General features: G+C 48.3%; 1 protein-coding gene across 2 annotated transcripts in view; it reads left to right on the top strand.

Annotated features, from left to right (window-relative positions):
* alpk3a (alpha-kinase 3a) overlaps window positions 1-10,303 on the top strand; it is an 86,544-nt gene extending 76,241 nt beyond the window's left edge. For both annotated transcript variants that reach the window (XM_078200171.1, XM_078200173.1), the window contains exons 9-14: window positions 1,037-1,072; window positions 1,173-1,447; window positions 2,297-2,385; window positions 2,489-2,697; window positions 8,291-8,339; window positions 9,503-10,303. In XM_078200171.1, coding sequence (XP_078056297.1) covers window positions 1,037-1,072; window positions 1,173-1,447; window positions 2,297-2,385; window positions 2,489-2,697; window positions 8,291-8,339; window positions 9,503-9,905 — 1,061 coding nt within the window. In that variant the 3' untranslated portion in view covers window positions 9,906-10,303. The remainder of the gene's footprint in view (window positions 1-1,036; window positions 1,073-1,172; window positions 1,448-2,296; window positions 2,386-2,488; window positions 2,698-8,290; window positions 8,340-9,502) is intronic.
* The last annotated feature ends 6,538 nt before the right edge of the window (window positions 10,304-16,841 follow it).

A 16,841-nucleotide genomic window follows, 5' to 3' on the forward strand; every position in this document is an offset into this window, starting at 1 on the left:
TTGCATATTCATGTGCTTATCTAAAAGCCCCTTAAATGCCCCTATCGTATCTGCCTCCACCACCACCCCTGGCAGCGTGCTCCAGACACCTACCACTCTCTGTAAAAAAAACTTGCCTCTCACATCCCCTGTGGACTTCCCCCCTCACCTTAACTGCATGTGAGTATTAGACAATGAGTAGTATTACAAAGAACAAAGAACAGTACAGCACAGGAACAGGCCCTTCGGCCCTCCAAGCCTGCGCCGATCATGATGCCTGCCTAAACTGAAACCGTATGCACTTAGAGTCCGTATCCTTCCATTCCCACCCTGTTCATGTATTTGTCTAGTTGCCCCTTAAATGCCGCTATCGTACCCGCTCCCACCACCTCCCCAGGCAGCGCGTTCCAGACATTCACCACCCTCTGTGTAAAAAACTTGCCTCGCTCATCTCCTCTAAACTTTACTCCGTTCATATAAAACCTACTGTGGTGAACCATAGATGGTTACCACTATGGGTACTGAACCATAGATGGTTAGCACTATGGGTACTTGTACATATGTCACTGTTGTCACTGTTGGGGTTAGGGTTGGGGTGTTCTACCTGTTGGTATTGTTCTGTGGTACACTCCGGTTGGCTCCGCCTACCTGTAGGAGTATAAAGGTCACTGCACTGCCGGGTGACCCTTTAGTCTGGGATTGTATTGTTATGCAGTATGCTCCATTCTTGTTACTAATAAAAGCCTTTATTTCCCGGGTACGATCCAGCCTCCCGAGTGATTTAATCGTGCATCACCTACGTCCCCTAGTACTTGATTTTTCCAGCCTAGGAAAGAGCGTCCGAGTATCCAATTCTGGAAATTCTGGAGATTCTGTTCTGGCATTCAATGGGTGATTGCAAGTGGTATATGAGTGGCTATGCACAGAATTGGGGACACGCGGGGATGGTGAAAGTCTCACTAGGTTTGCCAGTCTCAGTTTCATTTTCTGTTGGAGCTGTGCACAAATGTGGCTGTGTTTTGAATGAAAAATCTAACTGGTTTGTTTGTTGCCGCAGTGTTGTCTGGATATATTTCAAGAGAAGAGATTGAAGGTAAGGTTCAAACCCCTCAGTGCCCTGTGCTGAACAATCACAGCTCTGCCTTTCCCCTCTAACCCCGGTGCTCCCTCACCTATTGGCTTGTGTGTTCCAGTGGGCGAGGAGATTGAAATGACACCCATGCTAATGACCAAAGGTCTGACCGATGAGGGCTTCTGGGGCAGCAAACTCTTTGGCCGAATTATGACAAAGGAGCTGCACCTTGCCAATGGATTTCGGCGCAAGGCTAGCCGGGTCAAGGTTATCTACGGATTGGAGCCAATATTTGAATCCGGTGCCACCTGTATCATCAAAGTGTGGAACTGCATATCCTATGGGACCACAAAAGAGAATGGCCTGATTGAAAGAAACCATAATATCACAATGCAGGTAAGGAGTTCCTCTAGCTGGGATCCATGAGAGGAGGCGATGGCCTCGTGGTATTATCGCTAGTGGCATTATCACAACGCAGGTAAGGAAAAAGTTTATTTATTTATTAGTAAGGCTTATATTAACACTGCAATGAAGTTACTGTGTAATTCCCCTAGTCGCCACACTCTCAGCGCCTGTTCGGGCCAATGTACCTAACCAGCACGTCTTTCAGACTGTGGGAGGAAACCGGAGCACCCGGAGGAAACCCACGCAGACACGGGGAGAACGTGCAAACTCCACACAGTCACCCAAGCTGGGAATCGAACCTGGGTCCCTGGCGCTGTGAGGCAGCAGTGCTAACCACTGTGCCACCGTGCCGCCTGAGTTCCTCCAGCTGGGATCCATAAGGGGAGGCGATGGCCTAGTGGCATCATCGCTAGACTGTTAGTCCAGAAACTCAGCTAATGTTCTGGGGACCCGGGTTCGAATCCCACCACGGCAGATGGTGGAATTTGAATTCAATAAAAATGATCTGGATTTAAGAATCTACTGATGACCATGAAACCATTGTCGATTGTCGGAAAAACCCATCTGGTTCACTAATGCCCTTTAGGGAAGGGAATCTGCCGTCCTTACCCGGTCTGGCCTACATGTGACTCCAGAGCCACAGCAATGTGGTTGACTCTCAACTGCCCTCGGGCAACTAGGGATGGGCAATAAATGCTGGCCCAGCCAGCGACGCCCATGTCCCAGGAATGAATAAAAAATGTTGCTCTCATGATGATAGTGAAGGATGTGCTGATGCCATTGTTTGTTTAACATTCTGGATCTGTGAAGGGACTAATAATTTTAAAATTAAATTTACAGGAATGTAAGCTTCAAAACACAGCAAGGGAATACAGTAAAATATTTGCCGCTGAAGCTCGAGTGCTTGAAGCCTTCGGCCCAGTGCCAGAGTGAGTGTTTCTGCCCTCAAACCAATTGCAATATTTGCTTCTCTCTGTCCTCAGAAAGTTTTTCTGTTGGTCAGCTGTTTCTTACACAGGTTTTGGTTTCCAGGGTAATTCCGTTGCACTTGCTGTATCGTCCCGCCAACAATGTCCCTTACGCAACGATAGAGAAAGATTTGAACGGACAATTTGTGAGATATTCAATGGAAGACAAGAACAAGAATGTGTCAACATCTGAAATTGGACAGAAGTGTCACACCTTTCAACACTGGATTTACCAATGGACTAATGGCAATTTGCTAATAACTGACTTACAAGGTAGGGTTAAAATAGCACCATGCAGAATGGTCAGATTACTGATTGAGTGCCCCTTGCCAGGCAACCTGTACTTGATGGTAATGTGATTACAAATCATTCACCAAACTTTTTATTCATTCGTGGGACATGGGCATCGCTGGCTGGCCAGCATTTATTGTAAGAGTTTTAACAACACCAGGTTAAAGTCCAACAGGTTTATTTGGTAGCAAATGCCATTAGCATTTGCTACCAAATAAACCTGTTGGACTTTAACCTGGTGTTGTTAAGAACAGAAGAAATAGGAGCAGGAGTAGGCCATCTAGCCCCTCAAGCCTGCTCCGCCATTTAATAAGATCATGGCTGATCTGATAGTGGGTTCAGTTCCACTTACCCGTCCGCTCCCCATAACCCTTAATTCCCTTAAAGGTTAAAAATCTATCTATCTGTGACTTAAACACATTTAACGAGGTAGCCTCTACTGCTTCATTGGGCAGAGAATTCCAAAGATTCACTACCCTCTGGGAGAAGAAGTTCCTCCTCAACTCTGTTCTAAATTGGCTCCCCCATATTTTGAGGCTATGCCCCCTAGTTCTTGTTTCCATTGTAAGTGGAAATAACCTCGCTGCTTCTACCCTGTCTAGCCCGTTCATTATCTTATATGTCTCTATAAGATCTCCCCTCAACCTTCTAAACTCCAATGAGTACAGGCCCAGTCTACTCAATCTCTCCTCATAAGCTAACCCCCTCATCTCCGGAATCAACCTGGTGAACCTTCTCTGTACCCCTCCAAAGCTAATATATCCTTTCTTAAATAAGGGGACCAAAATTGTACACAGTACTCTAGGTGCGGCCTCACCAGTACCCTGTACAGTTGCAGCATGACCTCCCTGCTTTTATACTCCATCCCTCTCGCGATAAAGGCCAACATTCAATTTGCCTTCTTGATTACCTGCTGCACCTGCAAACTGAGTTTTTGTGATTCATGCACAAGGACCCCCAGGTCCCTCTGCACAGTTAAAGCTCTTACTGTGTTTACCCCTGTCCAACGCTGGCATCTCCACATCAGCATTTATTGCCCATGCCTTATTGGGCGGCAGTTAGCACTGCTGCCTCAAGTGCCAGGGAGCTGGGTTCGATTCCCGGTTTGGGTCACTGTGCGGAGTCTGCACGTTCTCTCCCGTGTCTGTTCGGGTTTCCTCCAGGTGCTCCGGTTTCCTCACAATGTTGGAAAGCCATGCTGGTTAGGTGCATTGGCCATGCTAAATTCTCCCTCAGTGTACCCGAACAGGCGCCGGAGTGTGGCAATGAGGGGATTTTCACAGCAACTTCACTGCAGTGTTAGTGTAAGCCTACTTGCGTCACTAATAAATAAACTTTCAACCTCAAAACTAGTTACCCTTGAAACTGAGTGGCTTGCTGGGCTATTTCAGAGGGCAGTTGAGAGTCAACCACATTGCTGTGGCTCTGGAGTCACATGTAGGCCAGACCAGGTAAGGACGGCAGATTTCCTTCCCTAAAGGACATTAGTGAACCAGATGGGTTTTTCTGACAATCGACAATGGTTTCATGGTCATCAGTAGATTCTTAATTCCAGATATTTTTTATGAATTCAAATTCCACCATCTGCCGTGGCGGGATTCGAACCCGGGTCCCCAGAACATTAACTGAGTTTCTGGATTAGTAGCCTAGCAAAAAGGCCACTAGGCCCCTGAGGCCTCCCCAGAAAGAAACCCCATGTAGATCGCTTGATGGTAGGGCATTAGAAAACAGCAATCTTCAGAGAAATGTAATTATAAGACCAGTGATCACACTCCTTTATTGTACGGGCTGTATATCATGCAGAAATATAAATACAGCATCATCCTTCATACATCTGCACTGTATAAGGACAAAAACAGTCAGCACTGGTATCTGCTTTATAACACTGGAAAAATAGAGTAATCAGTGAGGCAGTCTGTACTGTAGGATAATGTTAATATATCAGACTAGTCACAATCATAAGCAAAGTGATGAAAGAACTCAACAGTGCTACCAAGTGGCACTTAAGTTTATTTATTAGTGTCACATGTAGGCTTACATTAACACCGCAATGAAGTTACTGTGAAAATCCCCTTGTCGCCACACTCCGGCGCCTGTTCCTCAACACCACTTCTTCCTCTACCCACAGTACAGTCGAGGTGACTGAATCGACTTCGCCCAGAATCCTCTTCTGCCGCCTCTGCTGGACCGATCTGAGGGAAAGTGGAGTTTTAAGGAGTCCAACCTGCCTCAGATTCCTGTACATACAGTCGCCGGGCCTACCCGTTATTTGGTGTTTTATTGAGCCCCAGTATACCCCATTGTTATTTACTGGCTGTGTCCTAAGACACATTAATTGCTATGCAGCATACAAGTGCCCATCAAGGAAGTGTTGTGTCCCAGTGGCAATTTTGGTGTCTTCGCTAGCACCCATGTAGACTATTTGTTGCTTGTTCCTCCATCTTGGTTGCTGGTGAGTGTTGTCTCTGTATAGCCCTCTCACCGTGTGTTGCACTTGAACTCTCTCCCCCAGTCCCCATCTGTGCTACTGAGACCCTCTTGACTCTATTGCAGTTGCTGTGTGATTTTCTGCTTGTAATATCTGAGAATTCTCAGATGGCCCCTCAGAACTGAACTGAGGAAAATGTGTTTTTTTGATTCATTTGTGGGACATGGGCATTGCTGGCTGGCCAGCATTTATTGCCCATCCCAAGTCATCATAGAATCATAGAAACCCTACAGTGTAGAAGGAGGCCATTTGGCCCATCGAGTCTGCACTGGCCACAATCCCACCCAGGCCCTATCCCCATATCCCTACATATGTACCCGCTAATTCCTCAAACCCACGCATCTCAGGACTCTAAGGGGCAATTTTTAGCATAGCCAATCAACCTAACCCGCACATCTTTGGACTGTGGGAGGAAACCGGAGCACCCGGAGGAAACCCACGCAGACACGAGGAGAATGTGCAAACTCCACACTGACAGTGACCCAAGCCGGGAATAGAACCCAGGTCCCTGGAGCTGTGAAGCAGCAGTGCTAACCACTGTGCTGCCCTTGAACTGAGTGGCTTGCTAAGCCATTTCAGAGGGCAGTTAAGAGTCACCAACATTGCTGTGGCTCTGAAGTCACATGTAGGCCAGACCAAGTAAGGACGGCAGATTTCCTTCCCTAAAGGATATTAGTGGGCAGCAGGGTGGCACAGTGGTTAGCACTGTTGCCTCACAGCGCCAGGGACCCAGGTTCAATTCCTGGCTTGGGTCACTGTCTGTGTGGAGTCTGCACGTTCTCCCTGTGTCTGCGTGAGTTTCCTCCGGGTGCTCTGGTTTCCTCCCACAGTCTAAAGATGTGCGGTTGAGGTTGGTTGGCCATGCTAAATTGCCCCTTAGTGTTAGGGGATTAGCAGGGTATATATGTGGGGTTACAGGGATAGGGCCTGGGTGGGATTGTGATCGGTACAGACTCCTTGGGCTGAATGGCCTGCACTGTAGGGATTCTATGATGGGTTTTCCCGACAATGGTTTCATGGTCATCAGTAGATTCTTAATTCCAGATATTTTTTCTCAAATTCAAAATCCACCATCTGCTGTGGTGGGATTCGAACCCGGGTCCCCAGAACATTAGCTAAGTTTCTGGAGTGATAGTCTAGCGATAATACCACTAGGCCATTGCCTCCCCAGAACAGAAGGGGTTGGATACTGAACTTCTGAATACTCAATTGTCAATGCCTCATCACCAAGGTAAATAGTGTTAAATATTTGTTTGTTAATATTTACAGAGTGCATTAATTCCGGTCTCTTGCGTAGGCAATCGATCATTATACAGCTATGATATTATTGACAACGGAACCAGAGGAGAGGTGTTTGATGTGGTGATTTATTATAATCTGGAAAGCGCTGCCACAATGAGAGGTGGAAACAGATTCAATGACAGATTCAGTACAAAAGAGAATTTGCTAAGTGCCTGAAAAAGAGGGGCTATGGGGAAGGAACGTGGGAGTGGGTCTAGCATTGATACTGTGGGCAGAATGGCCTCCTTTCGGTGCTGAATGTCTCTGCAATTTCTGTCACGTTTCTGATGATATGGGATCCCCTTTCGCAGAAAGTCGCTATGCAGGTGCAGCACGTAATAAAAATGGCAAATGGGGTGTTAGCATTTATTGCAAAGGGACTGGAGTAGAATCATAGAAACCCTACAGTGCAGAAGGAGGCCATTCGGCCCATCGAGTCTGCACCGACCACAATCCCACCCAGGCCCTACCCCCACATACTTTACCCGCTAATCCCTCTAACCTACATATCCCAGGACTCTAAGGGGCAATTTTTTAACCTGGCCAATCAACCTAACCCGCACATCTTTGGGAGGAAACCGGAGCACCCGGAGGAAACCCACGCAGACACGAGGAGAATGTGCAAACTCCACACAGACAGTGACCCGAGCCGGGAATCGAACCCGGGACCCTGGAGCTGTGAAGCAGCAGTGCTAACCACTGTGCTACCGTGCCGTATTAAAGTAGAGAAGTGTTCTTGCAATTGTATAGGGTGTTGGTGAGGCCACATCTGGAGTATTGTGTCTAGTTTTGGTCTCCTTCTTTGAAGAAGGATGTGGGGTGCATTGGAGGCAGTTCACTTTCTCCCCGTGTCTGCGTGGGTTTCCTCCGGGTGCTCCGGTTTCTTCCCACAGTTCAGAAGATGTGCTGGTTAGGTGCATTGGCCATGCTAAATTCTCCCTCAGTGTACCCGAACAGGCGCCGGAGAGTGGTGATTAGGGGATTTTCACAGTAACTTCATTGCAGTGTTAATGTGAGCCTACTTGTGACACTAATAAATAAACTTTAAACTTTACCATCTAGAAGGACAAGGTTTGCAGATACCTGGGAACACCACCACCAAGTTCCCCTCCAAGTCACTCACAATGCTGACTTGGAAATATATCACCGTTCCTTCACTGTCACTGGGTCAAAATCCTGGAACTCCATCTCTAACAGCACTGCGGGTGGAACTGTAGCACTTATTCAAGTTACGTGGCAATAGGTGTAGAGGAAGAACTTCTTTACGCAGAGGGTGGTGGGTGTCTGGAATTCACTGCCTCGAGTTGGCAGTGGAGGCAGAGAACCTAAACTCGTTAAGCTCTTTAAACTCTGTAAGCTATAGGGCTATGGGCCGGGTGCAGGAAGGTGAGATTAGTTAGGGCAGGAGGGTGTCCTCGGGCTGACATGGACAAGATGGGCCAAACGGTCGCCTTCTGTGCAGTAACTTTTCCATGGTCCTATGGACCGCAGTGGTTCAAGAGGGCAGGTCACCACTGAAGGGCAATTAGGGATGGGCAATAATTGCTGGCCCAGCCAGCGACACCCACATCCCATAAATGGATTTTACAACTTCATTATGAGATACGTCCCACCTGACCTGTGCATGAGATGTCCCCTCAGTGAGTGTGGGGGGTGGTCAGTGCTGGAGGACGTGACCCCAGGGTGATAGCCTGGATCATGACTCCCAGGAAACTACTGTATCTATTTCTTTTCAAACAGATATGGAAGATCAGTAACCTATTCTCTTTTCTGTGTGTGTGTGTGTGTGTTTTCTTATCCATACAGGAGTGGGACTGAAGCTCACTGCTGTTCAGATTGTGACGTCTGCCAAAGGGTAAGTCCAACTGGAACTTGGTTGCAATAGAACAACATGTTTCACCTTGGGAAAACTAAATTAAATCCAGACCAGACACCTCAAGTGGTAATAACGTGGCGGCACGGTGGCACAGTGGTTAGCACTGCTGCCTCACAGCTCCAGGGACCCGGGTTCGATTCCAGCCTCAGGTCACTGTCTGTGTGGAGTTTGTACATTCTCCCCGTGTCTGCATAGGTTTCCTTTGAGTGCTCTGATGTGTAGGTTATGTGGATTGGTCATGCTAAATTGCTCCTTAGTGTCCAAAGATGTGCAGGTTAGGTGGATTGGCCATGCTAAATTGCCTCTTCATGTTCAAAGATGCGTGGGTTAGATGGATTGGCTCTGCTAAATTGCCCCTTAGTGTCCAAAGATGTGCAGGTTAGGTGGATTGGCCTTGCTAAATTGTCCGTTAGTGTCCAAAAATGTGCAGGTTTGGTGGATTGGCCATGCTAAATTATCCCTTAGTGTCCAAAGATATGCAGGTTAGGTGGATTGGCCATGCTAAATTGTCCCTTAGTGTCCAAAGATGTGCAGGTTAGGTGGATTGGCCATGCTAAATTGTCCCTTAGTGTCCAAAGATATGCAGGTTAGGTGGATTGGCCATGCTAAATTGTCCCTTAGTGTCCAAAGATGTGCAGGTTAGGTGGATTGGCCATACTAAATTGTCCTTTAGTGTCCAAAGATGTGCAAGTTAGGTAAGTTGCCCATGCTAAATTGCCCCTCATTGTCCAAAGATGTGCAGGTTAGGTGGATTGGCCATGCTAAATTTCCCCTTAGTGTCAAAGGATATGTGGGTTTATGGGGATAGGGCTTGGGTGGGATTGTTAGTGGTACAGGCTCGATGGGCTGAATGGCCTCCTTCCGCACTGTAGAGATTCAATGATTTTATGAGATTTTATATGTTTCACATTCTAACCAGTGTCTGGTTAAAACATCTCCTGAGTTCCCGAATGAATCGATTGGTGACTTATATTTACGAGCCCCAGTTTTGGTTTTCGCTACAAGTGGAAACATCTCTTTAACTAACTGATGGAACCTTTTCTCAGATATCGCTATACCGAGGTGGGAGGGTGGGGTGATTATCTCTCACTCTCTGCCCTCACTATTTGTCGACTTAAAATTCAAATTGAATTTCTTGGCAGGTATCAAGGACTGACAGGGAACTGCGCTTCGTCCGTTATTGAAGAGTTTGCCACGAGCCATCAGTGTAACCGCTACTGTGAGGCCCTGGGATTAAAAAGCATTGACAGCCTCCAACTAGCCAAGCCAAAAGCATCCAAGAGTCCGCTAGTGACTAGGAAGGCTCACTCGACTCAGTCCAGCCCTCAGGTCCAGAGGAAGGCTCATTCCAGCCCGCAGATCCAACGGAAGGACCCTCAAGCCAGCCCCCGGGCCCATCGGAAAGGCTTGTCCAGCCCACAGACATCACGGAAGAGCGCCACCAGCCCCACGGTGGCTCGCAGAGCCGGCAGCACGGAGGATAACGGCCAACAAACCTTAAAACACAAAACTGTGGAGATCCCCAAGTCTGTCAAACTGCGGTAAACTGGACTGTTCGCCGGATCGCGACAGGGTATCAAGCACTTTTTATTTTTGGCGAGCGATTGTTTGATGTGGAAAGATTTGAGTCAAATGAGGGATACGAGAAACCAATGAAAGTTTAAGTGTCATCGGCAATAATGTCCCCGGGTACTTAATGTCCGCAGCAAACTTTGTAGGGATTAAAATTACAAGTCAGGTGATGGGGGGGGGGGGGTGGGTGGGAGGGGAGGGTGAGGTAGCATTAAGTTCCAGTGGGTTCCATTGGGGGGAATTCTGGAGATGCATTCTCAGCAAGTTTTATGCGCATCAGCAGAACCCCCAAGGTTTGTTCTTGAACTTGCTGCCTACGTTTTGCTGTTCTTTATATCGGAGTAGACGTTTGTCTTGTGATGGGACGGGGGTGGGGGGTGGGGGGTGGGGGGGGGGGGGCAGTGGTGCAGAACACGCCGTATCGTTATACGCAGCACCCGACATTCAGTTCCCTGGCAATCCCCCTGGAATTAAATATTGGGGGCTTCACCACCTGAGATGGAGTTCTAGGCCGTAGTAGATGATTTGTTTGTGTTTTCCAATTGGTTTTTGAGATAACGGCAGGGAAAAGGCCTCTGCTGCAGGCATGCTGAGGTGGTAAGACATGTGTGAAGGAAGTGTTAGAGGCAACAGCGACTCAGGTACACTGTGCCCTCACTGTGGGCACTTCCGTATTATGAGTGTATTTTTATTTTGGTGGCAGATTACGGGTAAGTAAACTATTCGGTGTACATTATAATTAGCTGGATGGAAGATTACCTGGGACCATTATTGGGAGATTGACACAAGTTTTGTATCGTTTTAAGGACAAAACTTCAAAATGCTGGTGTTAGTTTGGTTTGTGATTGTTTTATTCCCGGCATGACTGAGGGATTCAGCTCCATTGAGAGATGGCTCTGAGTGGGTAATGGGGAAAGTTTACCGAGGTCATTAATGGTGGCGTACAGGTTGATTATAATGCACTCACTGGGGTGATTATGGATGAATCTGTAACTAGAAAGCCAATGTTGACCAGCGTGATATGCACGTATTAATGCATCCCTTCTCTGAGTGCTTTCTGAATCATAGAATGATCCTAGAATTCCTATAGTGCAAAAGGAGGCCATTTGGCCCATCGAGTTTGCACTGACTCTCTGATAGATTATCTTATCCAAGCCCTCTCCCCTATCCATCCAACTGCACACACATTTCCCATGGCTAATTCATCCAACCCACACATCTTTGGACATTAAGGGGCAATTTAGCATGGCCAATCCACCTACCCTGCACATCTTTGGACACTAAGGGGCAATTTAGCATGGCCAATCCACCTACCCTGCACATCTTTGGACATTACGGGGCAATTTAGCATGGCCAATCCACCTACCCTGCACATCTTTGGACACTAGGGGGCAATTTAGCATGGCCAATCTACCTATCCTGCACATCTTTGGGCACTAAGGGACAATTTAGCAAGAACAATCCACCTAACCTGCACATCTTTGGACACTAAGGGGCAATTTAGCATGGCCAATCCACTTAATCTGCACATCTTTGGGCACTAAGGGACAATTTAGCAAGGACAATCCACCTATCCTGCACATCTTAGGACTGTGGGAGGAAACCGGCGCACCCGGAGGAAACCCACGCAGACACGAGGAGAACGTGCAAACTCTGTACAGACAGTGACCCAAGGCAGGAATCGAACCCGGGTCCCTGGCCCTGTGAGGCAGCAGTGCTAACCACTGTGCTGCTCCATCATATCATCCCATTTATCAATCCCATTTTCGGATGCAAACTTGCCATCCCTAAATTCTTAGATTTTGTTTTTGCTGCGTTACTAAATTCAACTGGGGAGGATCGTGACTGAACGATGGATTCTTCCTGATTTCCTGATCTGAAACAGAAGGTTGGGAGCGATGTGCAACTGGGGTGAATCCCCCTCTGCCCAATTTCTCTCTGCGTTGCTGTCATGGTAACCAGAAGGCACAAGGGCAACAACAAGCCTCTTTTGTTCTGACTCCTGGGGGATCTGAACTCAGGACCAGCTGAGTCATTACTTTGGTCACTGACCAACTAATCACAGCTGGGTGAGAAAGTGGGCAGCTGGCGCCATGTTTTTAGCTGCTGGTGCCCTTTGAACTTCGAAACGGCACCTGCGATTGGATGAATCGGTCCATGTGCCAGACCAATGAATGCTTTAGTATGTGCGCATTAAATGTTTGCCATGAGTGTGTAGAGCAGGCAGATTATGATGTTGATCAGCACACAATAGAGATTTGAGATTGGGGTGCCACTTTGAAACTCAGTGCTCCAATTAACACCACATTTAACAACAGGAAGGACCCCTCCCCCACCACCTAAAGGATCATCAACTGCTCGGCACAACATCGTGGGCCGAAGGGCCTGTTCTGTGCTGTACTGTTCTATGTTCTATGCTTCTGGGTTAATTGCTGATAGATTTCATTAGTTATAGGAGCTGAATTAGGCCATTCGGCCCATCGTTTCCTCTCCGCCATTCGATCATGGCTGATATGCACCTCATCCCCATTTTCCTGCCTTCTCTCCATAACCCTTCAACCCATTACCAATTAAAAATCTGTCCCAGCACCGTCCCAGCACCTACCGCACTTTGGGGCAGCGAATTCCACAGATTCACAACCCTTTGGGAGAAGTAGTTTCTCCTCAACTCTGTTTTAAATTTGCTGCCCCTTATCCTAAGACTATGACCTCTCATTCTAGAATGCCCCACAAGAGGAAGCATCCGCTCCAAGCCTACTTTATCCACACCTTTTATCATCTTGAATACCTCAATTTGATCTCCCCTCATTCTTCTAAATTCCAGAGAGTATCGGCCTAAACTGTCCAATCTCTCTTCATACGACAATCTCTCTTCCTTTGGCTTCCCTTCTGATTCGATAAGCATCTGGTGTTTTTGAGGCCAGTTTCAAGTTATCAGAGCGAGCAGGTAGTGGCAGGAGCTGAAGGAGTTTTTGATGACGTCAAGGCTTCCGAATAAAGCAGCTGCTCCCAGATATGGGTGCACCTGTAGGCATTCCCTTTGGAATATCATTGGACTGGGAAAATTAATAGAGGTCTCACAGAACAGGACAAAATGCCGGAAGAGGGAGGAGGAGGGGGAGAAGAGCTCATAGAAGTTATGTCCAGCTGGACTATGAAGAGAGAAATCCTAGCTAGCTAGCTGAACCTTAGCAAACATAAGAACATAAGAACTAGGAGCAGGAGTTGGCCATCTGGCCCCTCGAGCCTGCTCCGCCATTCAATAAGATCATCATAGAATCCCTACCGTGCAGAAGGAGGCCATTTGGCCCATTGAGTCTGCACCAACCACAATCCCACCCAGGCCCTGTTCCCGTAACCCCACATACTTACCCTACTAATCCCCTGACACTAAGGTCAATTTAGCCTTGCCAATCAACCTAACCCGCACATCTTTGGACTTTGGGAGGAAACCGGAGCACCCGGAGGAAACCCACACAGACACAGGGAGGATGTGCAGACTCCACACAGATGGTGACCCTAGTTGGGAGTTGAACCCGGGTCCCTGGCGCTGTGAGGCAGCAGCGCTAACCACTGTGCCACCGTGCTGCCCTGTTAATCATGACAGAGCTCAAAATTGCCTGCACTTGATTAAGAACATTCTCACTGAGATTTTCCGCCTGCAGTGTAGAGTAGGACCAGGACTGCATTGCCAGTGGCTGAGAAAGGGGTTCTGACCATCAGCTTTTGTGTACCTGATTACATCCAGGTTGGAGTTGGATATATTTGCAACATTGCTGTCCCTGTTCCAGGCAGAGTCACTCTACTCACTGAGCACTGGCCACAATTCAATCGGCCTTGCCAGAAACAAGCAGCTGGAGAAAGTGCATGGTTTTGCTCGGATTGCAGGTTTCCTCATGGGCGCCATAAGTCAATGCCACTTGACGGGCACTGTATGTCAACTCTGCCCAACGTTGGCACTGAAACAGATTCCACTCCTTCAGTGTCCAGCTCCGTAGAGAATTATCTATGTCAGTACCCAATATCCTGGCAGCTATTATGATGCCTTTATTCTCTGGCACTCCACTGTGCCATCTATGTTTGAACCTCTGCCATTCAATAAGATCATCACAGTATCATAGAATCCCTACAGTGCAGAAGGAGGCCATTTGGCCCATCGAGTCTGCACCAACCACAATCCCACCGAGGCCATATTCCCGTAACCCCACATATTTACCCTACTAATCCCCTGACACTAAGGTCAATTTAGCCTTGCCAATGCACCCTAACCTGCACATCTTTGGACTGTGGGAGGAAACCAGAGCACCCGGAGGAAACCCACGCAGACACGGGAGGACGTGCAGACTCCACACAGATGGTGATCCAAGTTGGGAGTTGAACCCGGGTCCCTGGCGCTGTGAGGCAGCAGCGCTAACCACTGTGCCTGGGAGATTGCTGATGACATGGTGTGTGGTCCATGCGCAAATGCTCAGCCTGCGTAGGCCCGCCGCCACACTAAATGTGATAGAGTAGACCATTAGCCTGCCAAACCAACACGCCAGGATCCGCTCCAGGAGTTGGTGCCAGCCTGCACGGTGGCCTGCGGTGTGCCGCAAACTCCATGATGGAACGGCCCTTGCCACAAGCTGTACGGGAAATAGCTGAGGGTCAGGGTGGAGGAGAGGAGACGGCCTTCCTGCCTGGGCTGTCTGTAAAAACCCCCTTTGAGCGTGACGCCTGTAACCGCATCCCCTAGTCCCCACTCAGCAGCAGTCGCACACCCTCACCTTCCCTGTGTCACTGCGTGGCCACAATGTCAAAATAAAATCCAGCACAACAATAAACAGCCCAAATCAAAATTCACAAATGAAACCATGTCACTTTCATAGAAATGTTGACCTATCACACTTGTTTATTCTCTTTGTACCTGTTTTTGGTAGGCCGTACCCATCCTGAGGCACAACCTCAGGCTAAAGGGACGAACCTTTAAAACTGAGATGAGGAGGAATTTCTTCAGCCAGGGAGTGGTGAACCTGTTGAACTCTTTGCCGCAGAAGGCTGTGGAAGCCGGGTCATTGAGTGTCTTTAAAACGGAGATAAATAGGTTCTTGATTAATAAGGGGATCAGGGGTTATGGGGAAAAGGCAGGAGAATGGGGATGAGAAAAATATCAGCCATGATTGAATGGCGGAGCAGACTCGATGGGCCGAGTGGCCTAATTCTGCTCCTATATCTTATGGTCTTATAGTGTTCCTACACAGTGCTATTCCAGTGGCTACAGCATAACTGGTGTAAGGCCTGCTGGTTTTCACTGAGGGTGGGAGGGGTGGGGGTTGACTGCAGACGGCCTTGGAAGGCACGCTCAGGCAATTCTGGGTCTCCTCAGATCTTGACCACACGCGTGAGGTCATTGAGCTTCTTGCGGCGCTGCTTGGTCTGCCAAGCGAGTGCTTGGAGGGATTGTGGATGCAGGGCCATCATCTCTTGCTTTCCACTTCCTTTGCTGAGGCCTCCAGTTCAGCGTCCAACCAACCTGGAGCCTGCTCTCTCCAACGCTGGGCCATTCTCTAATGCTTTCCAGCGGACGTTCACTGTCCTCACAACTCGACCCTCCTGTTTGGGTGGTGCCAGGCAGCTTTAACAAATGCAGGCTGGCACTTGCCACTCACCAAGACTGACCGACCCCCAGCCGATACGTCCATCCTGTCAACAGCGAGGTTAGTGCTGGCTGTACGCTGACATCCTTCAAAGCAGCAGGAAGCACAAAGCTGCTGAGCTCATTTCATTGTCGTTAAGAGATCACCATCCGAGTATCCTTTTTCCAATTAAACCCCCAAGGCCCAGGGGTCAGCAATCCACAGTACAAACTTGAATGTACAAGCGCTAACCATCCATTATATTAAGACATACTGGATTGCAAGACAGACACAGATGGCAACATGGTTCGCACTGCTGCCTCACATCGCCAGGGACCCAGGTTCGATTCACGGCTTGGGTCACTGTCTGTGCGGAGTCTGCACGTTCTCCCCGTGTCTGCGTGGGTTTCCTCCGGGTGCTCCGGTTTCCTCCCACAGTCCAAAAGACGCGCTGGTTAGGTGCTTTGGCCATGCTAAATTCTCCCTCAGTGTACCCGAACAGGCGCCGGAGTGTGGCGACTGGGGATTTTCACAATAACTTCATTGCAGTGTTAATGTAAGCCTACTTGTGACACTAATAAAAATACTTTCGATGAGGGAAGGGGGCCATTTGATCCACTCTGGCTTATTCCTTTAGAGTAGAATTCCTACATTCCCTCCCTCCAGTGAGTCCTGATGCAAATGTCTCCTGGAGTTGTTGCCACTTCCTAGCGTTCCAACGGTGACGAGAGTTCTGTTATTACCTCCGGGTGAATGCAGTAAGCTTGAGACAAGTGTCAGACTCCACACTTGTAGAGGAGATGGGTGACAGCCTTAAGCAGCTCTAAATATGCCGTCCCGGAGTGCCTGAGTGCCACAAGGCGGAGCTCCCTCTTGGAGCTCATCAGGATGGCAATGTCAGACTGGCGTGATTGTTCCAGTGGGGAGGGAGACTGGGGCATAATGCACGGGCAAAGGAATTAGTGGTGACTGACATGTCACATCTCTACGTGACCTGGCAGTTGGAACAGGAGTTGAGAAATCCTGTTTGACTTCTTGAGCACAAATGCTCAGTGAGAACTGAGTCGAACTGTACAACCTGTCACAAGGACAGCAGGAATCCTGACTGATGAAGTTCCCAGGATCACACTTGCCTAATGTAGCAAACACAGGAATGTTACACGAGGTGCTTTAATCATTCAGACAGGACACTGGTCAATCAGTATTGCTACCTTGTGGCATCATAGAGCCATAGAATCTCTACAGTGCAGAAGGAGACCATTCAGCCCATCAAGTTACACCGACTCTCCAAAAG

The sequence above is a fragment of the Mustelus asterias genome, chromosome 29 (genome assembly GCF_964213995.1).
Source record: "Mustelus asterias chromosome 29, sMusAst1.hap1.1, whole genome shotgun sequence".
NCBI classification, from domain to species: Eukaryota; Metazoa; Chordata; class Chondrichthyes; order Carcharhiniformes; family Triakidae; genus Mustelus; species Mustelus asterias.